We start from the raw sequence: 24,898 nt of genomic DNA, 5'->3' as shown, positions 1-24,898 counted from the left end.
AGGGAGGCTGGGTACTTAGTAACTTTGAATACTCTCATGTTTTTGTTTTGATAAAACCATTGGATTTCCTTTCTGTTTTGTACTTAGTGAGTTTTAATAGATCTTAACGAAACAACTTGATGTATTTTAAATTAATTAGAGATTTAATTTGAAAAATTAAAATACTTTATCAGTTATACTAAGTATTTTGTAGGTTGACCTCCTGCTTTTTCAGGAGATTTCCAGCAACTTGAATAGCCCACCTTTAGTATGAAATCTCCTGTATTGAGAAGAAGTTAATCTACTGGCAGCTTTTTCAAAATAAAAAAAATAGTGGTGCTTGGCATTTCAAGTGTGCTTATTTTTCCTGGCTCTGTCATTGAAGAGAATGTGGTTGAGAGGTTGCAGTGAAGAAAAAGGGGCAGTGGAAGAGAAGCCTTGCTCTACCAGCCTCTTCTGTAGTCTGATATTGCTTATTTTATTGCCTGATTACTTCTGTGTTAGAATTGCAGAAGCCTTTTCCAAAATAGCAGTTCTTCCAGAAATAGAAACTTCTTGCACTTCTGAACCATTACTAGAATGGTCTACTTTTGTTTTAGCTCTGTTCTTCTTTTGTCACTTTTTATCTAAATAGTTTTATTCACTAAAATATGGTAAAAGCAGGATTAGGGAGCAAATATTTATATCAGATACAATAGAGGCCTTTCAGTTTTTTTATCCAAAACACTTGTATTACCTTACAGGCCAAAGCTTTCTGAAGTGAGTAGTTTGGGGCACACACACGCACACACAGACACACCATGACACCAGCCATTTTCTTCATGGTAATAAAACTCTACTTTGTTATGATGTAGGTTTTTTGGGGCATCAGTTTAGAATGAATCTCAGGGGAAAAAATAATTAGTCTTGCTGCCAACCAAGTAGGCTTCTGTTTTTCAAAATTACTCCTCAAATTTGAACAGGGACTTTGATCTTCAACTTGGTGAAAGCATGGCCTTGTATGTTGAGATATTCTGAGATCCTCTGAATTGAAGTTCAAGGCTGTGAGAGTTTGCATAGACATTTCAGATCTCCAGCTTTTCAAAATACCAATTGGGACATCTTAAGAGTTGTTGAGTTGCTGTACTAATGACTTGAAATAAGCTCAATTATAAGTGAGGTCATGTTTCGAAAAGAGGTATGAACAATAGTAAACACCATTCAAGACCTTGAAAATGTTTTCAGCTACAACAGCAGCCAAAAAGGAGGCCTGAAAGAGTGGGAGAAAGAGGCAGTTTTGTTAGCGTTTAAAAAAAAAAAACCTGCTGTTGGGAGACTTGTCTCCTGAATTTTGCATATTTTAATTAACCATCTTAGTATTGACATGCATTTTCACTTAAAAGTTTTTCCAATCAGGGTGTAAATATTCCCAGGAAATGAGTTCCTTGCTTCTGGTGTCTGAGCATGGGAGAAGGTGGGAAGATGTTGTGCGTTACTAAAGATATTCTCCCCTTCAAACTCAAATTTTGTGCATCACGTAATATCTTTGGGTTAGTACCTTTTAAATATTAACTTTAACATCCTTACATCATACCATTGTTGCCAAAGAAAACATATTTAACAAATTTAACATTATTTTACCGAGACCCCAAATGTACCTTGGGATACTATGGAAATGAGCAAGCAGAAGCTTATTAATTCAGTTTGTCTTCCTATGTTTCCTACTTTTTTCCTTTTCCTTCCTGAAATAAAGTAGGCTATCCTCATTTGAGGGTGACTGGAGGATCTTCTGCAATAGGTCTCCCCCCTCCTTGCAGAATGTGTGTTTGAATAGAACCAAGATCAGTCTTTTGCTTTCTTTGCCCCCACATACCATTGACTTTCCTGACTGCTTGCTGTGCTTTACATTGAATCAAGAACATGGATGGGATTTTATTAGCAATCCTAGTGGAAGTTGCCCTTTTTCTTAGACAACTTCCAGACTTCAGAAGATGCATTAGAATAATTAAAAAAAAAAAAAAAATCCATTTTATGGTCATGCAAAATAGCTTGAGAGTGGTAGGTCTGAGTTTTCAGTATTAAAAATCTACTGATCAAGTTTTACTTTTTTGAAATATAATGTATGTTAAGAAAAAAACCAAACCAACCCAAGAATATAAAACCAGATTTTTAGAATTATACAGTATCTGACAGGAATGAGGGAATCATTATCCTAAAGCTGTCAATAGTGTGATGTTTAGAAATATATGTAAAATATTTCCTACAAATTTCTTTAATTGCTGAAAGAGGACAAGGTTTTCTGACATTTGATTTGTTTTTAGAGATGGTCAGCTTCAGCAAGTGTTTGGGTCTGCCACAGTATTCATCTTTTTTAGCAATCAGATATCACTCAAAAATTGATGTCTTCAAAGGGAAACTAATTTCATTTTTTAAATCAACCAGAAAGTTGATTTACACTTTTGCAGAGCCCAAGCCATTATATTTGTTTCCTTTAGTCAAAACTCCCTTTTTCTGTAACAGGTTATCTAAAAATAAGTATGCCTAAAAAGACAAATATTAAGATAGTTAAATGTAATTAATAAGAACTTTACAATGAAAAAATTGGTATAAAAATGTAGGCATTAATATTTGTTCTGGTTATATAACCTTTGCAAAAACAGGTAAAGCTGTACTCTACACATTGATTTGTTTTTCTAGCTCTCTGTCATTCCTTATGAAGCTGCAAATCACGTTAATACATCCTTCCTGTATAACAAACTGAATGTGATAGTCTTTTATATTGTTAAAATGATTGTTGTTAATATAAAATTAAGCCCAAAGAAATTCCTTTGGAAGTCTCTCATTCGGATTTTTGTCTGTTTCTCCTTTTCTCCTGTAACTTTGAGCATCTTATTGAGTGCAAGCTCTTAAAAAGTACCCACTGAAAAATATTCAACAATTAAATTGTCTTACAATGCTTTCAAAGTACTAGCAAATAGTTGCAGCCTTGTCCATTAATGGAATAATTTCCAAACATCTGAAACCCTTTCCAGCCACAGACTGATGATACAAATTTTTGATTACCCTATTAGTAGAGATCTAAATTAAATCTAAAAGGGACCCTTATGTAAGAGCCATGCTTGCATATTTTCTGAGTGAGCTTGTACTACAGACCCGAGATATGACCCTTCTACTTTTTGGTCGTGCATGTTCTTTCATATTTAATTAGTGTTTTGTACTGACTCCTCTATTTCTTTAACATGGCACTGTATTTTGAAAAAGTGCTTTAGATTCAAGTTGTTTAGCAATTACCCAGCTCCAAATGAGACCACAGGGTTGCAAGTTTAATTTTCTTCTGTCTTGGCTCAGGCCATAGAGGTCTGAAAGTGGAGCACTTTGAAATAAGCAAATACTCTTCTGCAGTGTTTTTTGTGGATGTCAGTTCAGTTTCATGGATTTGATTGAATTTTGTTAAGATCTCCAGTTTTTTAGAAATTGTTTCTTTTTAGAATTACACTTGGAAGTGGCTATGCGCAATACTGGGGGAAAGTGAAAGAGGACTATTTCAAATTGAAAGTCTTGGCATTACTGGAAGTTTTTCCATAAAAATATATACTTGAGTAAAATAGAATAAGCCATCAGCTGTCATAATATATGTCCTGAATAATATTAAGAAATTTAAAATTCTTAAGCAGTATTCATTCCAGATAGAAGTAACTCACTTGAAAAAATGGTTAATAAAAGGCATACTTTGAAAATACATTTTTTAGATGTTTATATATTTATACATATACAGACATGCATGTGTATATAGGTACATATTTTTACTGTTACTCCATTGATTTTAATAATATTTAAACCAGAGATGATTCTGCATTTAATATTCAAAGCTGAGAGAAAGAGGACATACAATGTTCATGGGCTTTGCAGTCCTGATTTTCTAAATCCTAATAGTTTATCTCTTTAGCAGACCTGCTCTAATAGGTATTTAGTGCATATATCTATGAACAGTACAATACTCCTTAACTTTATATCCTTTTTTTCTAGGACTGTTTGCTCAAAGGGCTTAATGAGGGAAAGGATTTGATGATGGTGGCTTTGGAAACATTGAATCATTTTATGTGTTCTGATTAAAAAGCACTTATGCTATGACTGGGGATAGGGATATTTTCATAATGATCTAAAAAAAACCCCAAAAATCCAAATCCCAAGCCCTGTGTGTATGTTTTGCTGCTTATATAGAATTTGTACAACTGTAACATTAGTTGCAAATTCTGAGCTAATGACTTATTCAAGGTTACACTTTGCTACCTAGTGCTACTGTTGTGGTTAAGTGTAGCTACCTTCTTACTTCATCACAGCCATGTGCTTGCTTTTATTTTACCCCATATCTGTATTTACTCTTTTTCTCTTGACTTGCAGCTCTTTGCCAAAGCCAAACCCCCAAAAGGTCTTTATGTCTATGGAGATGTTGGTAAGTTTCATTTGCATCCAAAGGATTTTTTCTAGATGCATGTCTATTCAAATTCTGAAGTGTCTAAAAGCTTTATGTAGCCTTATTGGTTTAATGAATTTTACAGGGTTCGTTTTCTTCCACATTATGATGTTATTTAATATAATTACATCCTGAATGCTGGAAGCTGTGTGATTGGACCACATTACTGTGTGTCATTGTTTTCAGCACTACCTATTCACTAATATTTAAGAATGCAATTTAAGAATTTGGGAAGTAGTTGTGGGAGAAAATTCATATATTCTAATTGCAACAGTGCAGCATGAAAACATACTTGCTTTCCAAAGGAAATACTAACATGTTTTATGGATATATGGGAAGTAATCTGTGCAACTTTTGGGCCATCTCTGTATGAATCAAATTTTTAAAGCAGAAAAATAAAAATGCAGTTGTTCCAAGTTTTTGAACAGAAAACATAGCTGTTCCTCGCAGCAGTCTGGTCTTGTACTTATTCTGTGGAAAATTATAGTTTCATTAGTGCCAAGCTAACAAGCAATAATCTGTAATCAGTACATACTGCTCTTAAATTAACTACCTGTTGAGTGTGTTTTGTTGTTCTTATTTGAAGGCACAGGAAAGACAATGGTGATGGACATGTTCTATTCTCACTTAGAAGTCGAAAGGAAGAAGAGAGTCCATTTTCATGGCTTCATGTTGGATGTACACCAGAGTAAGTGCAGACACAGGTATTGACAAGAATTTTATGAAATACAGTCTATTAAAAGTCTGTCTCATATTTATATTAATCACTGTAATTTTATTTAAATATTTAAGTATAAAGAAAAGTAAGAAAAATAGGAGAAAAGTTAAAGCATTTTAGCATTGTCTATCATACCAGCATAGATACTAACTACATATTATTTCTCAAGTATCTTTTCTGAAAGAAAAATATATATACCTGACTGTATATATACCTCAAGTGTATTGTTTAGAATGAAATCCTTAACTAAATGTTTTCCAGGTACCAATCAGCTTTTTATGAAATCTGAAAAAGGCAATTGATGAAACTGAAAATGTAAAGGTTAAACTCAATCTGTATTTTGAATAAGCAATCACTAAATCAGATATAAATGCCAAAGGAGAATGGGAACTATTCTGATTGACTAACTTAGTAAAACTGTCAGTAATTTAGAGAAAAAAAGTAATAGAAAGAAGTGCATCCTAAATTTCAGAAAATTTTCAGATCAGCTGAATAAAGTGCTTTGTTTTGACAGAGGTGCTGCTCTAGATATTTTAAAACTTGCTTCTGTTTCTAAATGCTATGACCTTATTATACTGTCAAATTGTTAACTACTGCTGTATTTTACAAGTGTTGTGACAGCTGCATTTTTCCTGGGAAGCATTCACTGGTGTAAATAACTCAAGCCACTTTTTACTGCCCACTTTCCTATCATTGCTGGGTCACTCTTGAGATTTTATGTTTTCATTTCTTGTCATTTGTGCTTAATCTTAACAAAGGTAGCTTCCTTCTGCAGGATCTTTTTTTTCCTGAGTGTTTGTTTATAGTCAGATGCAATACAATCCATGAGACAGTAAAGTATGGATTTGTTAATCTTACCTTGTGCCAGTATTATCATCTTCACATGTTGAAGTATAACTGTGTCGCTACACCTGCATTCTTTTAGCTAAATGCATTCTAAGAATACCTTCAGAGCAAGATAAAACTGCAGTTTGTATAAGTTTATAGAAAATAAAGTATAGGTGCAAACCACATAGTTTTTGATTTTTGATTTTTGTTTTACTTATTTCTAAACAAAATACGAATCACAAAATCTTTGAGCTTTTAGCTCCACTGTTGTGTAGATATGGTTAAAAAGTGTTTTATCCTCTTGAAACTGGATTAAGTTTGAAGCTTTCTTATTTTTACTGGACCAGTTTACTTTTTATTTGTTAGCTAAATAATTTTGTTCTTCCTATCTTAGAAAAAGAAATAAGAAATATTTTTTTCTTTTCTGTTTTATCATGTAAGGAATACATCGCCTTAAGCAGAACTTGCCAAAGAGAAAGGCAGGATTTATGGCCAAATCATATGACCCAATAGCACCAGTGGCAGAGGAAATAAGCAAAGAGGCTGCTCTCCTGTGTTTTGATGAGTTTCAGGTAAGAGGTCATAAATTACTCCTTCACTTCAAGGGAAACTTCATAAAATTACTTTTGGTCTTAAAATATAATACTTGTTACTGTTAATATAGTATTTGATTCACTGGCTGGTAGTGACCTGCAGAAGTTAAAGAGTAGAAGTCACTTCATAGTTTTGAAGATGGTGGGGTTTGGGTTTTTTTCCACAGTAGATAAGATGCAAGTTAGCAGTGTAAATCCCCTTACAGTGCCTTTGTTTACCAGTCTAGTCACTGATCATACCAGGAGGTGTTAGAGTTTGTCTAGAGGCTCATGAATACTTCAGGGCAGGGACCATCCTGTGCTGAGTCTGTACAGTGCCACCTGATACTTGCTTGCCACTGATCTTTGCTTTTGTAGTTCATATAATGCAACAAACACTCTCAATGTGATTAAGGATTTTAAGAAACTCCTATTGAATTAGATGTGAAAATTAAAAATAAACTTATAAAATGATCTTTGCCCAAGCTAACTTGATTATTTCATTTGTTTGACACAGCTTGTGAATTTTGTTTTAAGGACATGTCACAAACTTAAATGTAAAATTCTTTATAAAAATGTTTAATTAAAAAATGAGAGCTATTTGGCAGTTTTAACCAGCTGAATTTTTTTTTTAGTTCAGAGAGAAAGTGCAGAGCAAGATAAAGACAGATTTATGTTAGTTCTCAAATCACCAGCAGTAAAATAACCTATTGATTGTAAATTGTCTGTTATGGTCTGAAATGAATACATTTCTGAAATGGATGGAGCAGTTTATATCTCCTAGCCATTATTTTGCAAACCTGCACACTTGAGGAAATAACTGTTCTATGGTCGGCTTCCATGAAGGGAATTCTGGTCAAGTCACAGTTGTTCTTGTTTTAAGTTTCTCTTGCATTTTTCAAGCAGGGATGGTCCTCTGATCTGTAGTTTCAGAATGCATGGGGTCATTGCAATTGCTGCTGTTTGATCATTTAATCTGTGCTCTGTCTAGTGAATATGATTATGCTGGGCTTCTGAAACTTGAGTGTAAAATCTAAATACAATTGTACTTAACACTGTGAAGAGATGGGAAGGTTTGGAGAGGGAGGTGTTAACTGTCATGGTGTTAAGTGCTCAAATGGTAGAAAGAGGCTGTACCTTGTCTTAGTGTAAATACCTGCTTTTCTGTATAAATGCTCACTGCTTTCATGTTCCAGTATTGCGGTGTTTCCAGACTGTCATGTTTTCACATTTTAAAGGGAGAGACTGTGGTATTTTTGGTTCCCAAGTCGATTGCCTGCTCCCCCTGCTGACTTGCTGGAGGAACACCAATGACTTCAGTTGTAAAAATCACCTGTTTTGTTGGACTGTCACAGTTGGGAAATTATTACAAGAACTATTCTTTAAAATGTGTTTCCAAGACTTTGTATTAATATGTGAATTTTTTAAATCTACTTGTTCTGGGTGTACTAATTTTCTAAATTCACAGATTTCTGATTGGCTGGGTTTCTTGCCTGATTTTTTGTAACGTGGAACTCTACACAGGTTTTGCCTATTCAAGAGGAGTTCCAGCTTTCTGAAATTTTGCAGAAGGTACTGAATTTGGGATAAGAAACCCTATGCTTAAATAATCATAAAGTAGTGCAGTGACTGGAAGAGCAGCTCACATGGTGACACAGTTAATAATAAGCAGTTAATAATTCAGGATGTTTGCAGTTCATTTCTGCAGTGGAGATCATGGCTTTATTTCCCTGCAGTTTGATTTACTCGTAATTTAAAAAATTGCTAGATTAAAATGAAACTGGAAAGAGCTGCAGGCTCAGAATATACACTGCTCTGACTTGTGGACAAAGCAACTCTCTGTTTTGACAGATGAGAAGTGGGGTTGCTTTTGCAAAATAATTGTGTGTGGAGGCAACATCAAAAAACTATTGAGATTTGCTTTAAACACTTCAAGTTGCTTTCAGATGCCTGCTGAACAAAAAAAAAGGAGAATAAGTTGAAATTATTCATTTTAGAACAAAATGCATTAGCGATTTTTTAAACAGGGAGAGCAAAACATTGTTAATGCTCATATTTCAGAGGAAACCAAATTCAGAAGACAAAAGCATTGCTGAGGTTTCATTTTCCTCATTGACAATGGGCTAAAGCAAAACAGAAGTCTTCTGAAGTGAGTCTTCCTGCAAAGCCCAGAGAACTGTTAAGCAAGTGGAGAATTGACTAATTGATCTAGAAAAATATTTACGTACTTCTTTTGAAAGTAATTTTCTGTGTTCCAAAGTATTGTTGCATTTAAAAAAAAATTATGCTTTAATGTTGCTTTGTGCAAATACTGTGTGGTGGCCAGGACCTCAGTGATGGCACTATGCTTCTGTGTTTGTCCATTTTGAAGCAGGATTTTGTCAGCATTTGCCTGAGCCCCAGGCTGTCAGGTTATTAAAGCATTGTTGTGTCTTGTTGATCTTTGTCATACAGTTTACTGGAAATATTAAAAGTCTTTTTTTAATCACAGAAGTCTTAAGCCATTCTAAAAATGTCTTCATTTTGAAGAAAACCCCTAAAACGAAGCCATTTGTAACTATGATGTCTCAGAACACAGGGGTGGCTAGCCATGACCAAATAGCTATACACAGGTAATTAGAAGCTCTAATTTTGGCACAGGACTCTAACCTATATTAGTATTAATAATGAAACCAGAGTCTCTCCTTCTCAGGAAGCTGAGTGATAGTGCAGAGTTAGCCTTAAGGTACCAGTGGTACCATTTGGATTACAAAAGTGAAGTAACAATTTAGGGAGTTTTTACTAACCTGCATTCTATTAAAAGCCTCTAATAAAAATTAGGCCCTTATTTTTGTGCTAGTACTAATTGCTGATAATACATGCTTATGTTTGTCATTCATTACATGGAACTGTACCAATCAGTGGCTGACTGAGTCTCAGGCACTTACACATGTAAATTAACTATTAGTCTAGTGTCTTTCCTTTTTTTTTCTTTTTTCTCTTAAATGCTAATGAAATTTCTCCATTCTCTCCCCTAGCAGGCTCTCCTTATTGGTAATTTGTAGCCTTTGCTTTTATTATCACTTGCAATAAATGCTGGATACAGTAAAAACCATGAGAACTTAAGATCCTATAGTTACTGTCTTCTACCTGCTTTACCTTGTTGAAATCTTTTTGTTTTTCCTAAAGTGTATTAGATAAAAAGAGCTCATATTTGCATCCTGGTCCTCAAAATGGCTCTTGCTTTTTGTCAGAACTTTCAAGAGGGTTTTTTGTTGATTTCTGTTATTGTTGTTTTGGTTTGGTTTGTGGTTTTGTTTTCCTTTTTTTGTAATGGAGCTTATAATTCTGCATCAAATAACAGTTGTCATTAATAAGAGAATGTTTTTATTTTGTTTTATGCAAGCATTAACATTCTTTCATTCCCTGTTTTCTAAAGGTAGCATGCTTTGTAGTACTATTAAACAAAAAGGTTTGTAACAAAATGGCTTCTGTAATAGATTTTTAAAACTTGGCTTTTAGGTGTGCTTTGTGGTATAAGAAATTCAGTCACCCCTAAGATGCACATTTATAGTGATTCCTTGTGTGTCTTGGGTTTTTAGGAATGGGAGAAGTTCCTAAATTTTAGTATCCAGAAGAAATAAATTATTGATAAGTGAAACATAAGCAGGTATATTAAACATATAGTACAATAGTGAATTACTGCTTTTTTCTAATATCAGCTCTTAGGGAGCAGAGATATGCACATCTGAGGTGTCTGTTACAGATTGTGTAAAAGTTTGGTTTTTAAAAAGGAAAAAAAATCCTATTAAGGCATTCCTAGAACAAAGTGGAAGGAATCTTTGGAAGAAGGAAACCAGTGCATATATATAGTTCATTAACAAAATTATTGCTTCGAAACTAGCTGCCAGAAATGTAACCTAAGTCTTTTACCTAAGTCTCTAGTGTAGAATTATCTTTTTTTCTGCCCAGAAAAGTAATTTAGTAATGGGAGAATTATTGGGGCTGGAGGGGTGTGGAGTAGAAAAAAAATTATGCTGGTTAAAATCTTTCTGCACATGTATTGCCATCACAGCATACACATCTAAGGTGGTGAAAACACAGCAATCTCTTGTGTAATGGGTGTGTATAACTCCCAGCATGCCACCACTGGTTTATTTCCTCAGAACTGGGGTCTCTTTTGGTAAGTCAAAATGCAACAAGTGTCTTTATAATAACCACAGGGACTGTAGGAGAATCAAGTGTAACGATCATAAAGGTGGTTTACAAACTAAGGTGGAGAATTCTTGTAAAATATGAATTGCTGTTTTTTCAGAAAAAATTCTTTTTTTTGTTGTTTTTACAGCATTATTATTGGTAATTTTCTTTATTTATTTCTTGGTACTATAAAGCAAATTTGTTAAGCTAAAATTAAGATACTTAAAGAAATTTTACTTAATGGCTTATCTTTTAGTCATTTTTTCTTCCTTACCCCTCCCCAGTATCACTTGTCCTACCCATTTTTATTTTTCATTCGTGTTGTGTGCCTGAAGGTTAGAAGAGGCTGACTGTGCTGGAAGTGACTGCCTGCCTTTTGATTATTCATGGACAGTAATAGAAGGCACTTAAAAAGAACAATGAAATTGCTTATTTTTGTGATGGGCCATCTGTTGAATTGTTTTTTGCAACAATCACACAATAGTATCTATGTCATATCATTCTATTTTCAACAGCAGCTGATTATGTATAGTTGGCTACTTGTCTTTATTTCTGAAGTCTCATGACCATTTTAAATTCACCTCTGCAAACCTTTGCCTCAAAGGTAATAGAAATGTAAAACAGCCGGTGTGTATCTCTTTCTATCTTCTGTTTTTTTTCATGTTGTTCCTAATTAAGTAGGCTCTTAAATGTTTAGGTCTGTTTTCTGTGTCTCCCACCTGTAGTTTTATAATAGAAGTTAACACGGAATCATTTAGCAATTGGTAAAGAAATGGTGGAGTTCTGCAATAAAGAGTGGGCAAGTTTTGAAAGACTGTGGTACATTCACTGCTTATTAATTATCCCTTTTATTTTTTTCTCACCAAGCAATAATTAGAATCTTTTTCCATGGCTTTCACTAACAAGCATTTTCCTAGCTACAAAGCCACTTGCAGATCTATTGCAGCAGAAGCTGAAAGCAAGATAAAACAAATGTGTTGTCTTCTCAGGTCACTGACATTGCTGATGCCATGATTCTGAAGCAGCTTTTTGAAAATCTCTTCCAAAATGGGGTTGTCGTTGTGGCAACATCTAACAGGCCGCCAGAAGGTAAAAACAAACATTCTACCAGCATTACCCAAATTCAATGAATCTCAGTATCTTACAAAACAATTGTATTTATACCATACAGTATTTAATACTAATGAACTCTCTAGTCTGCGAGAACCAGAGACAACTCCAGCTTCTCCTCTGCTTTTTCTTGTTCTTAAGGAAGAAAGGTTTTTCACTAAATCTTACTCCTCTTTTATCTCAAACTCAAAGTGTTCCTTCCTCCACTACCCTCAAAACGTTCTGTGTCTTCTGATCATCTCTATCCAAACCAGTGAGAGGGTATTTGGGGACAGGGTGGTTGAGGAGGGTTAAAATACCGCCTGTTTTGAATGTGTTTAAGGATAGGAAAAGATAATATCCTGCAGAAGAGAGGGCAAATGAGATCACATTCCTTCCCAGTTTCTAACTCAGAAATTTGCAGATGTGATCCACCAGCTTGAGGAAGAGTCATTTATCAAGATGCCATTTTTACATTCTTACAAGCTGGTTTGAGGGAATTACTTAAGTGAAGAGTTGTTTCCATTCCTACCTCTTTTCTTAGGGTGACTAGTCACTTGTAGTGACTAGCTAAGTAGGTCTTTCTATGAAGTCCTCAAATCTGTATGGGTTTTAATCAAGCAGTAACTGTAATTTTTTGTAGAGAAGAAAAATGTTTGTATTGTATGGCATTAGCAGTTAGCACAATGCATAAACTTTTACGACACTTTGGACTGATCCATTTCAAATACTGAAGTTAATTGTTAACTATAAATACCATTTATTTTCCTACCCAAATTAATTGAGTAAAAGACAATCACTAACAACGTGCAATTCTACAGTGAACTTTATCTTAGCAAAAAAAACCAAAACCAAACAAAAAAAACCAACCAAAAAACCCCACCCAAATGTTTTTATTAGGGGAGAAAATAATTTCCCATTGGCTTATTTTGCTTTTTTGACCAAACAAGATGAAATCATACCTACTGTAGATGGGTTGACTACAGACAGACTGAATGCTGGTGCTTTACTCACTTGAGAGCCATCCTTGGGTTTTTTGAAGCACTGCTCTTTAAAGCTCAGGAGAATTTTTTTATCATAACTTGAGGATTGTAGCCAACATTTTAAATCGACCTTTTTTGTTACATGGGTGTATATTAAGTCACTGTATCAACATGAAAAACATCCACCTGTATTAACTACCCCAGAGAATGTCAAGAACAGCATCTCCAGAACTGTGCTGTGTTTCAGTCCAGGTGTTGGCCGATGCCTCTCTCTTCTCTGGTCACTGTTTCTGCAATGCTCACGGTGTGTCTGACATCCCACTGCAGGAAAGAGAGCTGGGTTAGTGTAAAATGCCACATTGAGGTTTAAGACTAAACGGAGAGATTTGTTTCTTGTGGACACAGAGGGAAAGAGTGGTTTTTTCGTTAGAGAGCAGATGTGCCCAGCTGCTGACTGTTAGTGATACATGTAACTGTGTTGAGCTCCTGCCCCAGGGGAATATACTGAGATTGTATTTGAGGAGTCCTGGGTTTTTTTCTGATCCTCACGAAACACATGGTACAAAGCTCACAGCCATATTAGCCAGAAGAACTAATGGGAGTAGCTGTCTTACACTACTGTTACATGTTCACTAGTTTTTGCAAGTAAATATGCAATTGATTGCTATATATTTTAACAAATGTATAACCATCCTGATTTGCTGAGTTGGGAATGAGCATGATACATGGCTTCCTAGAACTTTGTTAGTAATTAGGGTATGGAATTGCCTTTACTGATAATTTTTCTAAATGTTTCTGTGTACATATACAATTTTGTGAAACCACTCTGTAGGTGCCCTGCTGGTGTCTCATGCATGCAGCATCTTCTGTCCACCATCAGGTGTTGGTAAAGCATAAAAGCTTTAGTGTAGCTGTAGCCTTCAGGCCTTATGGGCAATATAAATGATAATCATAACCTGGCACGTTCTTTGTGTGGCATTTTGGTGATATCTCTGCCAGCTGTCTGTGTTCTCTTATTCATTCCTTCCATCATTCCAGTTATAGGTGCTATACTGCCTTTTTATAAGGCTTCAGAATATTAATGAAACAGAGCAGCTCATCATACAGTTTTAAGTGACTGTGTTTTCAAAGAAGAAGTCATTCTGTTATGAACTTGTTGGGCAGTTGGATAATTTCCAGAGAAGAAAAGTTTATGTTGTTTAAATATATAGAGATACGTCAGGTGAAAAATTCTGCTTTGGAGTTTGTTTTTGTTAATTTGTATTTTTTGTTTGATGATGCAGATCTGCATTTTGTTACATGACATACTATTTTTTTTTCTTTAATCAGTTATATTTTTAGCAACTTTGCCTAAGTTTACGTATTAATTTAATTTTCAATTTTTTGGCCTTAGGGTTGATCCTTTTTCTTGCTTTTGAACAGGAGGTGTACCTGGCAGAATTGCTAGAAGATAAAATGTACCACAGTGCACTGAGCAAGAACGATGCTGACTTTGTAAAGAAAAATTGTGTATTTTTAGTTTATGTGGGGTTTTTGCCCTCTGCCCAATACTTGGGTTTAGCAGTTGCATAGTTTTGCCTTACAATCTGTACCAACGTATACCCAGCATTACAAATATTTTTTTATACCCTTACTTTAAAAGAGATGCTACTCTAATTTCTTCTGCTAGAATTAGTTATATGTCATTAGAGGTCTAAGTAATTTTTTGCTCCCTGCCTTTTCCACACTTCCTCAGGATGTTCCTTTCTTCCTTAAGATTGTACTGAATTTTCATACAGTAAACAAAGAGAAATGGATTTTAGCTCTCCTTTTCTGCCTTTTGTTCCTCCTCCTGTCTCTAGCAATACTGAGTTTTGTTTGCTAGACTAGAAGACAAGCTGATGTTGTTAAGACTAAGTAGCAAAATGGTACTGATTTCCTTTCTTTCAGATCTCTATAAAAATGGTCTTCAGAGGGCTAATTTTGTACCATTCATTGCTGTGCTGAAGGTAAGGAGAGTCGCTTGTTCAATGCTTTTCAGTTTTGCCTGCTTTATTAATAAATTTGTAGAAGATTTGTAGAGGATTGCTTTGATGCAAGTTTCCTGATTATATATTTATCTGTTTTAACTATTTAGAACAAAACTAATTGAAGGTAAGGCAAGAAGGAACTTTTTCCTTCTGGAATTAACATGTTTTTAAAGCTGGACATTTTTAGCATGACAAAAAGTTATCTTTTTGATTAAGGCAGTAGAATGTGTTTGTTTGGATAAGACTTTCCTGCTGGTGTGTAACACAGTGTCCCTCTAACATTTATACTGTGTTGTACTTGCGGCTATCTTACATTTATGATGTTAGAATAGCTTGCTATTTCTTTGATGCAAGGAAAGTAGGGTTTGTCCTGTACCCCTCAATTACCATGTTCCTGGGTCTTTCTCATGTGTAAGTAGTTTTTTGAATGGCTGTTTGTGAGACTTCACATAATGTTCAACAAGCAGCAGCTCTGAAGCAAGCTTCCCTCGTTGTCCAAGTTGTGTTCTGGCAGGTCAAATAATTGCTTCAATTAAATTAAAAAATGGAGGATCTTTCCTCTGTGTGAATAACACGGTGCTTATTTTGCTGTAAAAGGAACATACGCTGAAATGATACTTTTGAGTTCTGGACAAGTTGGAGATACTTTTCATTCACGAGCTACAGTTGTGTTGTTACATTCTTGAGGGCTAAAATACGGCTGTGGTATCCTGCTCTGCCTGGATTGACGTGACATGTAAAATGGAAATAACAGCATTTCCCTACATCACAGAAATATTGCTAGAATAAATACATAAATAATGTTAACTGTATTGGTATCTAGGATAAAAGACTTGTAAGGCAGAGTTTAGGTAGCTTTGGCTTTGTGATAGGAGATTTGGAATTGCTGAGTCGATGCATTGATTGGGTGTTTCTGCTCAGGTGGTCAGCAGTAAAGCAGCTGACAGTGCCTTGCATTTTCAGTGGGCCCTTTCAGATTCAAAAGATTGCTTAATTGCCTAAGCACCTTTGCAAATACTATCTAATGTTGACATTTGTACAATTACCAGCTTTCCAAGTTAATATGCCATAGACATGCTTGTGGCACTCCTGTGCATTTTGGAATGGCTGTGTATGAAGTCAGGGAGGTTACCAGTGAGAGTGGTTTTTACCTGGATGGCTTTAGAAAAGTGAGGAACATAAAAATAAATTAACAACTACTTCCATTTCAAATTCTTGAAAAGGGTATGTTTTGTAGCTGGCTGCATTGGATGAGAGCTCCCAATCATAGAGTATTTTCAAGAATAGAAATAGTTTCATATGCATTTGCTTTTTGAAATGCAGCAACCATGACAAATCATTCTTTTCTATATGTTTTTCTTTGTTGACTCTTAGTTTTCTCCCTGATACACATAGGGCTCTTTCATTTCACTGATTTTCAGACTTTATGAATACCTATCATGTGCACTTATTTATAGTTTCCTTTTTTCTCTTTTTAGCTAGCTGAATTTAAAAAATGTGAAATGTAGTTTATGCGCCAGAACACCTCACCAGGACTGGGAAAGTAATCAAAATTTTTTAGAAGGGAGTGTATGGAATGCTGAGAGAAGTAGTAAAGGTGGCTTAGTCTAGAGAATGGTGTACTGCAGAAAGAAACAAGTACCACAACCCAGACTAGAGGTAGATGAATATTATTGTCATAATAAATGAAGGGAGAAGCAAATTTTAACATAATTCACAAGGGCCTTTCTAAAATTCTGGATTTCCTATCGTTGTTCTTTTTCCCAGCACCTTGGTGTTTTAACACTGCTCTAAATATATGTGCCTTCAATGCCACTTTCATAAATATTACCAATGTAACACTACTCTTTCCCAAAGACATAATAACCAAAAGGAAGCTTGTCCACAAAATGCTTCTCTGATCCTAGCTGGAAAGTGGAAGGGTAAGGGCATGGTATTAAAACTATTAATTAAAAAAATGTCGAAATCTACATTTTTAGTTTAACACAGCAGAAGTCAGCATTTAAAAAGCACATTGGAACGTATTCTAGAGTAAGATTTTAACAAGTGACCTTTATGTTACAAAGGTGTGGATAGAACTACATTGATACCCTGGCTTTGGTGGTTTGAGAAATGCAGATAGAGGCCTCCCTGATGTGTGTAGAATCTGTGTGATGGCATTAGTGTAAATGGATAAAGTAGCTTCTGCCTCAGCTACGCATAATTCCGTGACTAGGAAATGTAAATATGATTTCTTCTAGGATTTTGTGTGAAAATACAAAGGAAAGCACTGCATTGGTTGCTTGCAAATGTTTGGTTTCCTGTCTTCTCAACCTTTCCCTCACTCTAAGCCATGTGTGTCTGTGTCAATGTTGGTCTCATCTGACCTGTCCCCTGGTACTGGCTTTGACAGCTGGGACTAACTCCTGTCCTAGTTTTCTCTGGGCTCAGAGCCTCCCAGAGGGCTTTTGTTTGGGGTTTAGTGGGAGTGAATAGGTAGGTTAGTTTTGTTTGTTTTTTTCAGTAATTAACTTTTATGATCATAAATCTTAAAATAAGACTTGAGCACTAAAAGTAGTTCTATTATAACACAGGAGTTTCAGATTCCTCTAAAAGTTCTTGGGAAAGTGGAATGAATGGAAAATATCGGCAGTATATTTCTGTGAGAGATGTTTCACTTGAAATAGATTTCAGGTTCTTTTCATTCCTCTTAAGTGGAACACAATTTCTAGATACCTGGGTAACTGTTACACAGATATCTTTTCTTGTCTTCAAATAATCAAAAGTAATAGTTTCTTCCCTAGATCTAGAGTTACCCATGTTCATCCTCAATTTTGTTTGTATTTTCTTCAGTCTATGTAATTCCAGTATCTGTGTTTGAGTTCCTATTTCTTGCAAAGATAACTGCAAACCAGTTTCTGTGGAATAAGCAAAAGGGTGAAATAGCACTCTAGGGAAGATACAGTTATCTTCCACAGTTTGTCCATATTGTCTTTCCAGGTGGTAGATTACTGGGCACAAGTGATTGTTGTGTGAGGTTGCAATAGAAAAGTTCCAATTTTTAGAGCCACATGAAAGCTTCAGGTCCTACAGCTCGTGGCCACATAAAAGCCCCAGGTTTGTGTCATTGAGCAGGTCAGTAACACCATTGGCAGCTTTTTCTGCCCTGTGTGTGTTCCCTGTTCAATTCTGATCTTATTCCAGTGTTCTCTTCTTTTGAAATACTAAATAATTTGAGATGTATTTTTTTCAGTGATTCTTTAGTCCCGTAACTCAAAGGGGTAATTTTTATAAACAGGGGAAAACTCTGAATTGATCAGTTTGTTGTTGTGGCTATGATTCTTTGGGACGCAGTATTCCTTATGAAAGGGTTTAGTTTCTGCAGCAGATAAGAGTGCTTCTTCAATCCATGAAATTTTACAAAGATAGAGCTTTACAGAGATAAGAAATATTAAGAAGAAAAATCTTTTAATTCTGTAATGTAATTAGATTCAGTCCTTTCTGATTGAGCTTTTAATCTCGCAGGATCTCTTGCTGAGCATTTTAAAGTGTGTGGAACTCCTATGTGATTTTTTTCTTTTTTTAAAGACAGTTCTTGAAAAAAACATTCATTGCTCACAGTTACTTTGCTCAAATGCTTAAAGCAGAAATACTCCAAAAATTATTACTCTCAACCTAAAAGAAATATACAAAGTTTCTAAATGCTTTAATGCTGATTTACAAATAAAGCTATGTATCTTGAAATCACAGAATTTTTAAGACTGGAAATGACCTTGAAGACTGTTGAGTCCAACCATTAACCCATCACTGCCAAGTCCACCAGTAAACCATGTCCCCAAGTGCCACATCTGCACATCTTTCCTCTGGGAATGGTGTCTCAGTCACTTCCTTGCGCTGTCTGTTCCAATGCATGACAAACCCTTTTGGTGAAGAAATTTTAATCCCAGGTCCTTCTTTGCTGTGGAGCTTTCCAGCCATTCTGTCTCCAGCCTGTGGCACTGCCTGGGGTGGTTGTGGTCCAGGGGCAGGACCCAGCACTTGGCCTTGTAGAACCTCATACAATTGGCCTCAGCCCATTGATCCAGCCTGTCTAGATCCCTCTGCAGAGCCTTCCTGCCCTCCAGCAGAACAACATTGCACTAATCTTTAACAATGTAATGTAGGGTATTATGTGAGGCTCTTGGGGGAAAAAAAAAAAGAGAAAGGGTGCTTTAATTTACTATTTTGGCAGTAAGTTTGGCAACATTTTAAGTTTTGCAGACATTTAATGAAGACATGTGCATCAACCCTTAACTGTTCTGGAATCCTAACTCTTAATTCAGGGGCTAGTTCAGTGCTTCATTCTCTGGAAAATCAGGAAGGAAAGCTTCTCAAATAATTTGTTGTGTAGAGTCTGTAATCTGAGTGAGCAGTTCTTGAGATTCCAAAGGTTTCCTGGAAGCGTAGCATGACGCTTCAAAATGTCAAGCTGTGTTGAAATACCACATATGTAACCTCCGCCTTTTGTCAGGTTTTCTTCACGCAATAGACTTGCACTACAGTAAATTTTAACTGAAAGTCAAAACGTTTTAAGGCCTTTCATAGTCTGAGTATACCTTTAAAAGGTACAATTTTAGAAAAAAATGTTTGGCTTTGGCTACCTGCATTTTGCTTTGAGAAAAGAGGCGGAATTGGCTGGAAATCTATTGCCAGTAGGACATGAAATTACTTTCAGCGTCTTTTTTTCCCCTCTTTGTTTTTTTCTTCTACTATTAGGGACCAAATAATTATTTATTTTAAAACTGTTTGGTTAAAATGACTTTTAACAGTAAGCATTTTACACTCCTCAAATAGAAAGCAATGCATTATTTATACACTGTATTGCCCTGTCTTTCTTGAAATCAGTTAATGGTTATGTATTTAGAATGTTGCTGACTGTGGTTTTAATTAAAATACACCCTTTCCTACAAAGCACAAAACTGAGGAATTTAAAAGCTTTTTCACTTTTCTGTAGTTTAGTTTGAGAATGTGAAAAATATTTGTTTAAAAAACCTTTACAGCTGTCCCTAAGGAAATTGTGGGAGTTAGTTTTGTACAAAGGCATTTGGTAGATATAAAATGTCTTTGATGGTGCAGTCAGCTTTTGTCCAACCACCTGTGTGAGAAATGCAGGGATTTGTTGAGTGGCGGATCTGCCTCTCTCCTCCCCCCTCTCCCAAAAAAGTCATCTCCTTGATGAAATTGATTTGTCAGTTTGTTCCAGTCTAATGGTGTGATAGCCCAGCAGCTTTCAGTATGTTGAATAGTTAAAACCTGCTTTTGAGGTCAGTGTCAGCCACTCTGACCCCTGTGAACTGTCACCTGAGTCAGAATTGCAGGGATTAGGCCTTTGATATTGTGATGGCTTCGCCTATCAATTGACTTTTTCATTACTGAAGATGTTGGGCCTTTTGTTTCCCTTCTTAGTATGTAACCAAGCAAACTCCTAAGTAGAAGGAGCATTTGTTCTTGTTCTCTCTCTGTGCAAGTAATAGAAGTACTCATCTTTTGTGAAGTGTACCTAATTAAACATAGAAAAAATGAAAAAAGGAAATACAGCATGATTGCAAGTATTTCGTGCTGCAAGTATTTTTGAACATCAGTATAATTTCTGGGTAATTTTAGTTTGATAAATTTGTGAGCCTGTCAAGTCATAAAATGTTGTATATAGAAAGCAAGGTGTCAGATTAGAAGCTACCAATCCCTTTTGCATTCAGCTTTCTAAGCCTGTGTGTGTGTTAAATTTAAACAAAAGGGTTATTTGAATTCTGTAGGTCAGAGCATGTAACTGTTACAATATTTTATAATGTACCTATCGCTGTATTGTGTTCTCAAGGGATAAACTTCATTTGTTTACCTTTTATGTCTGTCTTAGACACTTTCTCCTAGACAGTTTATTTAGATGCAGATCAAAACTTCATCTTAGGATGAAATAGTTGCTACTGTAGCTCTGTGCCAGGCTTCCTGCCTTCCCCCTTTCTTTAATTGTTAGGATTTCCTGAGCTGTGGCTTGGTTTGTTTGCTCCTTGATTAAAATGAGTAAATGAAAGCATATCGTAGATATGGAATAGTTGATTCCTGCTGTATCAGGGTAAATTAGTCTACTTACACGTGGCAGTTCTGTTTGCTTGTGATGTAATGTGAAATGAGGTCCTGCCTCCCCCTAAAAAGCCCGAGCCAATTAATAAAGCTTTTAAGCTCTTTGTCACAGGCCACCGTGGAGGTCTGCAGAGAAGAACTTTAATCCAATAAACATTTCATTTAGATCATGAAAAGAAAGCATGAGGAGAAGCTCCTACAAGAGAGGGTGTTACCAGCAATTCTAGTTGTGAAGAGATGTGAAGAATTTGCCAAATTAACCAAGAGGCCTTCATATTTAACACATAAATGTGTCAAAACTAATAATAGAATAATTTAATTTGAGTTGAACCTTATATTGTTAAAATTCTAAGAAGCCACGACTGTTTTCTTCAAAGACTTTGCTGCTGAGTTGGATGGACAGGGCAAGGGGAGGTTGTGAGAAACCCAGATAGCAAATAGCACTGGCCGAAGCTGGTGGAAAGGGGAAAAAAAAGGAATAGATAATTAGGTGTAATTAGCGTGTATGAATTGTTGTCTCCTTGCCCCTGGCTTGAATAAATTTCAGAGAAAAAAAACCCTAGTGGCCAAAACCCTTTGATGTAAGAAGAGTCATTGTGGTTTGGCAGCATAAAGGCAGTGTTTTATACTTCTTACATAATGGTTGTGATACAGAAAGAGTGAATGGACCCTGCACCCCCCAGCCTGCTTTACAGCAAGGACTTTTGGATTCCCTTGAAACAAAATGCATCAGAAGTTTTCAGTTGTTGGGTAATGAGGTAGTGGACCTCATCAGAGCTAAGCGTAAGCCATCTTTAGCCTTTGTTTAGATCTTAATCGCTTTTTTAAAATTATTATTCTGGGAAATTCAGTTTCGTAAATCAAGACTACTTTTTTTTTCTTTCTTTTTTTTTTTTTTTTTTTTCCTGCCTGCCAACAGTTCTGGCAGGAGCAAAGGCTAATACTGGGAAAAGAAATACAAATCAAATGTTAAAAAGAAAAACAACAGTGTAAAAGAAATCTAGACAAATAACTTCATCCAGGGTATAATTCCAGTGAAGTGCGTGTATTGGGGTGAATTTGACCCTTAGCTTATGAAACATCATGTTATAAATTCAGTGTGAACTCTTGGCATTTGTTTTTCACAGAACACCACAGCTTGCTTATTAGGAGATTGAAAGTTACAGTCATTACTGGTCCTTTAGCAAAACTGGGTGTTATGCAGTGATTTGTAGTTTGCAGGTGGGTTTTTTTCCTTTTGTATTTATTCTTATTCTGCAAGGAAGATTTTTTTTCCTAAGTGATGTGAAATGGGGAGCGCTGTTCAGTGTAATTCTTAGTGCGTGGAAGTTTACTCTGCCATTCTTCAGTTCTCTGACTGGAAAAAGGAGAGGCTACTTGTCTCTGAGCCGGCACAGCCACATCTGTACCTCCTGAATTCTTTCACTTTTGTTTGAATATCTGAAATACTATTCACTGAACAGTACATTTTAAGAGTCTCTCTTTTTATTCATGCACCATTATTTTACAAGTTAATTGTCTATTTTTTCCTCTTCTTAGGGGGTAGCTGATTTGTAGCGAGACATTAAAATAAGTTATTGAAAAGTTGTACAATAGATCGTATGTTCCTTGTGGTAGCAAGAATAGTGGGGTTTCTTAGTTGTTAAAGTTTTGAAGGCTGTAATGTAAACTTGTGCAACTTCCACTGAATGTATTTTGCCTCTCAGTTTATCTCTGCTAAACTCTTCAGTTTAAAGTTTAAATGTAATTGTCACAAGTGTAAGAAAAGGATTGATAGAAAAAGTTATATTTGGCAGTATTTCTTTTCCCAGATCTTTATGCTCTAGGTCCACTGAAAAATAATTCACAAGTAATATGCTTGTTATCCCAAATCAACTTGAGAGTGATTGCTTTCCTTGATATTGTGCAGAATTCTTGGATGACATTTAGAAAGTTTTCCTCAAAATTTGTTCATGTGGTTCTTTGGGGTTTCTTTGTTTCGTTTTGTTAGTGTTTGCAACTGGGATAAGAATAAAGTAGCTGAGGCTATTGTAACAATTTCCCAGATTTCATTATTGCAGAAGAATATAGGGGAAAAGACTGTTAAAAAAACCGTAGTTAACCCTGTAAAGCATTGCACTGTTTTGTAGAACAAATAGCCTTTTCTACTTGAAGTTAATTTGGTCTGTGAAAGGCAATACCTGAATACCATGCAAGATAAGTAATTATTCCTGATTGTAATATTGGGGTTTTTTTTCAGGTATAGGTCACAGGAAATTCAGTTAGGGTAGGGTATGCAAAAAGCTAAGAAATATGCAGATTTTCTGTTGTAAGATTGTGTAAAAATTATTTACAGTTAATACTTGCACAAAGGTTAGAAAGGTTGATGAAGTGATACTTAGTTTTGCTTTACTATTCACTGCATGTCAGAATGTAATTATGACTGATTCATGAAACTGTCTTAGCAATAAACCTTCTTTATTAAAATGCTGATCAAGAAAAGAGCTGACAGTAATAAAGAATAGAACACTTTAGTCTTGTTGCTTTTGAATGATTGCTAATTACCCCAGAGGTCATGTATAGTGCTTATGAGGATTCATTGACGTTTTCTTTAAAGTCTACTGTTTCAACAACATCTGAACAAGAAGACAAAAACTATATGTACATCCAACAATGCTTGAACCAAGGTTTTCTCCACCACCAAATACCTGGTGATTCCCTTTGTCCTTCCTCCTCACTCCCATGGATTAGTGTAGCACAAAGTTAGGAGTGTTACAAACTTGATTAATTTCCTTTTTTTTGTTTGTGCTTTTTTTTGTTTTCAAGTAAGGCAAAAGGATACAAGGAGCAGCCCTTTGAAGGTCCCGCACCTGTACGGTGAGTGCTCATGACTGACTGTCTGGTTGATCTTGTAGAGCTGCACCAGAGAGGAAACTGCACTTACCCTTGTACACTTCTCTCAGCAAGCTGTGGACAGACCTGTCCAGCTCATGAGTCCCAGGTGGACCAGATTCACATTCCAAAATTTCACATTCGGGTGACTGTCACATGCTGGTGACTTTGAGAGTACACTGAAGTTAAAAACTGTGGGTGTGCTTTGTCTGTCAGCAATAATTTTTTCATTACATACGACATTTTTGCTTAAGATGATTCTTGTTCTACCATAGTTATGGAAAATGCCAGTTGTAGTGGTATCCTTTGGATGGAGAAACCTTTTCTTGAAATTGCTTAAGGAAGAATTTTAAGGAAGAAGAAACAATATTCTAGTTGATAATCTAACACTATATGGAGTCAAATAATGAAAAATAAAAATGGTTAAGTATAGTGAGCTTTGTTTACCTGGGGAACTCTGTTGGCTAGTGACTCTCATCACGTCTGCATGTTGTGTGATGTGGGAGAGTTTTTCCCTCTTAGGCTGAATGTAAATATATGAGAAGAATGATTGCAAATGAACAATCTAATTATTTTCTGATTTGCTGGAGGAAAGGAATATTACTGATCCTGTGTATTGTTAATGGAGACCAAATCAGAGGATGCATTTGAAAAGGAGGATGAGACCTATGTGAAAATTATGGTTCCTTTTCCTCAGAAAGAGTGGCCAGCAAGTTTCACTTCTTAGGCATGGTTACCAATAGTTGGTGTTCTAATGCGCTTGTTCAGAGGCCAAGAGTATTAATTGTGAAGCTTTGCCTACTTGGAGATAGGACTATACTCTTCTTTGCTCATATGGAAAATGAGCATTTGATACTGCAGATGCAGTGCTGCCACTCCATTTCCATTTGACCCAGGTGTGAAAGGCAGTGGAAACTCAGCAGGTGTGGGAATTAAGGTGATGATCCTCCTAAATTGTAGCACTCTTGTGTCTCTGTTCCCGTACACCTTCTCTGGAGGTCCTCAGATGGGTGGGTTTGATGGCTCAGTGCTAATCTGAGCACTCCTGTTAGTTCTTTGGCTGTTGATGAGGGTTCTGTGGTGATTAGTTTGTCTATTCTTGTGGTCTGACAGGATCATTTGTA

The 24,898-nt window shown here is 35.8% G+C and overlaps 1 protein-coding gene across 3 annotated transcripts in view; it reads left to right on the top strand.

Moving 5' to 3' along the window:
- Positions 1-24,898, top strand: part of AFG1L (AFG1 like ATPase) — a 62,648-nt gene that overhangs the window by 11,461 nt on the left and 26,289 nt on the right. Inside the window, exons 3-7 of one of the 3 annotated variants that reach the window (XM_069011022.1) lie at positions 4,360-4,411; positions 5,064-5,120; positions 6,420-6,550; positions 11,716-11,815; positions 14,728-14,786. In XM_069011022.1, coding sequence (XP_068867123.1) covers positions 4,360-4,411; positions 5,064-5,120; positions 6,420-6,550; positions 11,716-11,815; positions 14,728-14,786 — 399 coding nt within the window. Of the gene's footprint in view, positions 1-4,359; positions 4,412-5,018; positions 5,137-6,419; positions 6,551-11,715; positions 11,816-14,727; positions 14,787-24,898 lie in introns of all 3 variants that reach the window. The other 2 variants (XM_069011021.1, XM_069011023.1) reach the window with 2 other exon arrangements.

Source organism: Aphelocoma coerulescens, chromosome 3 (genome assembly GCF_041296385.1).
Source record: "Aphelocoma coerulescens isolate FSJ_1873_10779 chromosome 3, UR_Acoe_1.0, whole genome shotgun sequence".
Classification (NCBI taxonomy): Eukaryota; Metazoa; Chordata; class Aves; order Passeriformes; family Corvidae; genus Aphelocoma; species Aphelocoma coerulescens.
This window is presented reverse-complemented; position numbering and strand designations above follow the sequence as displayed.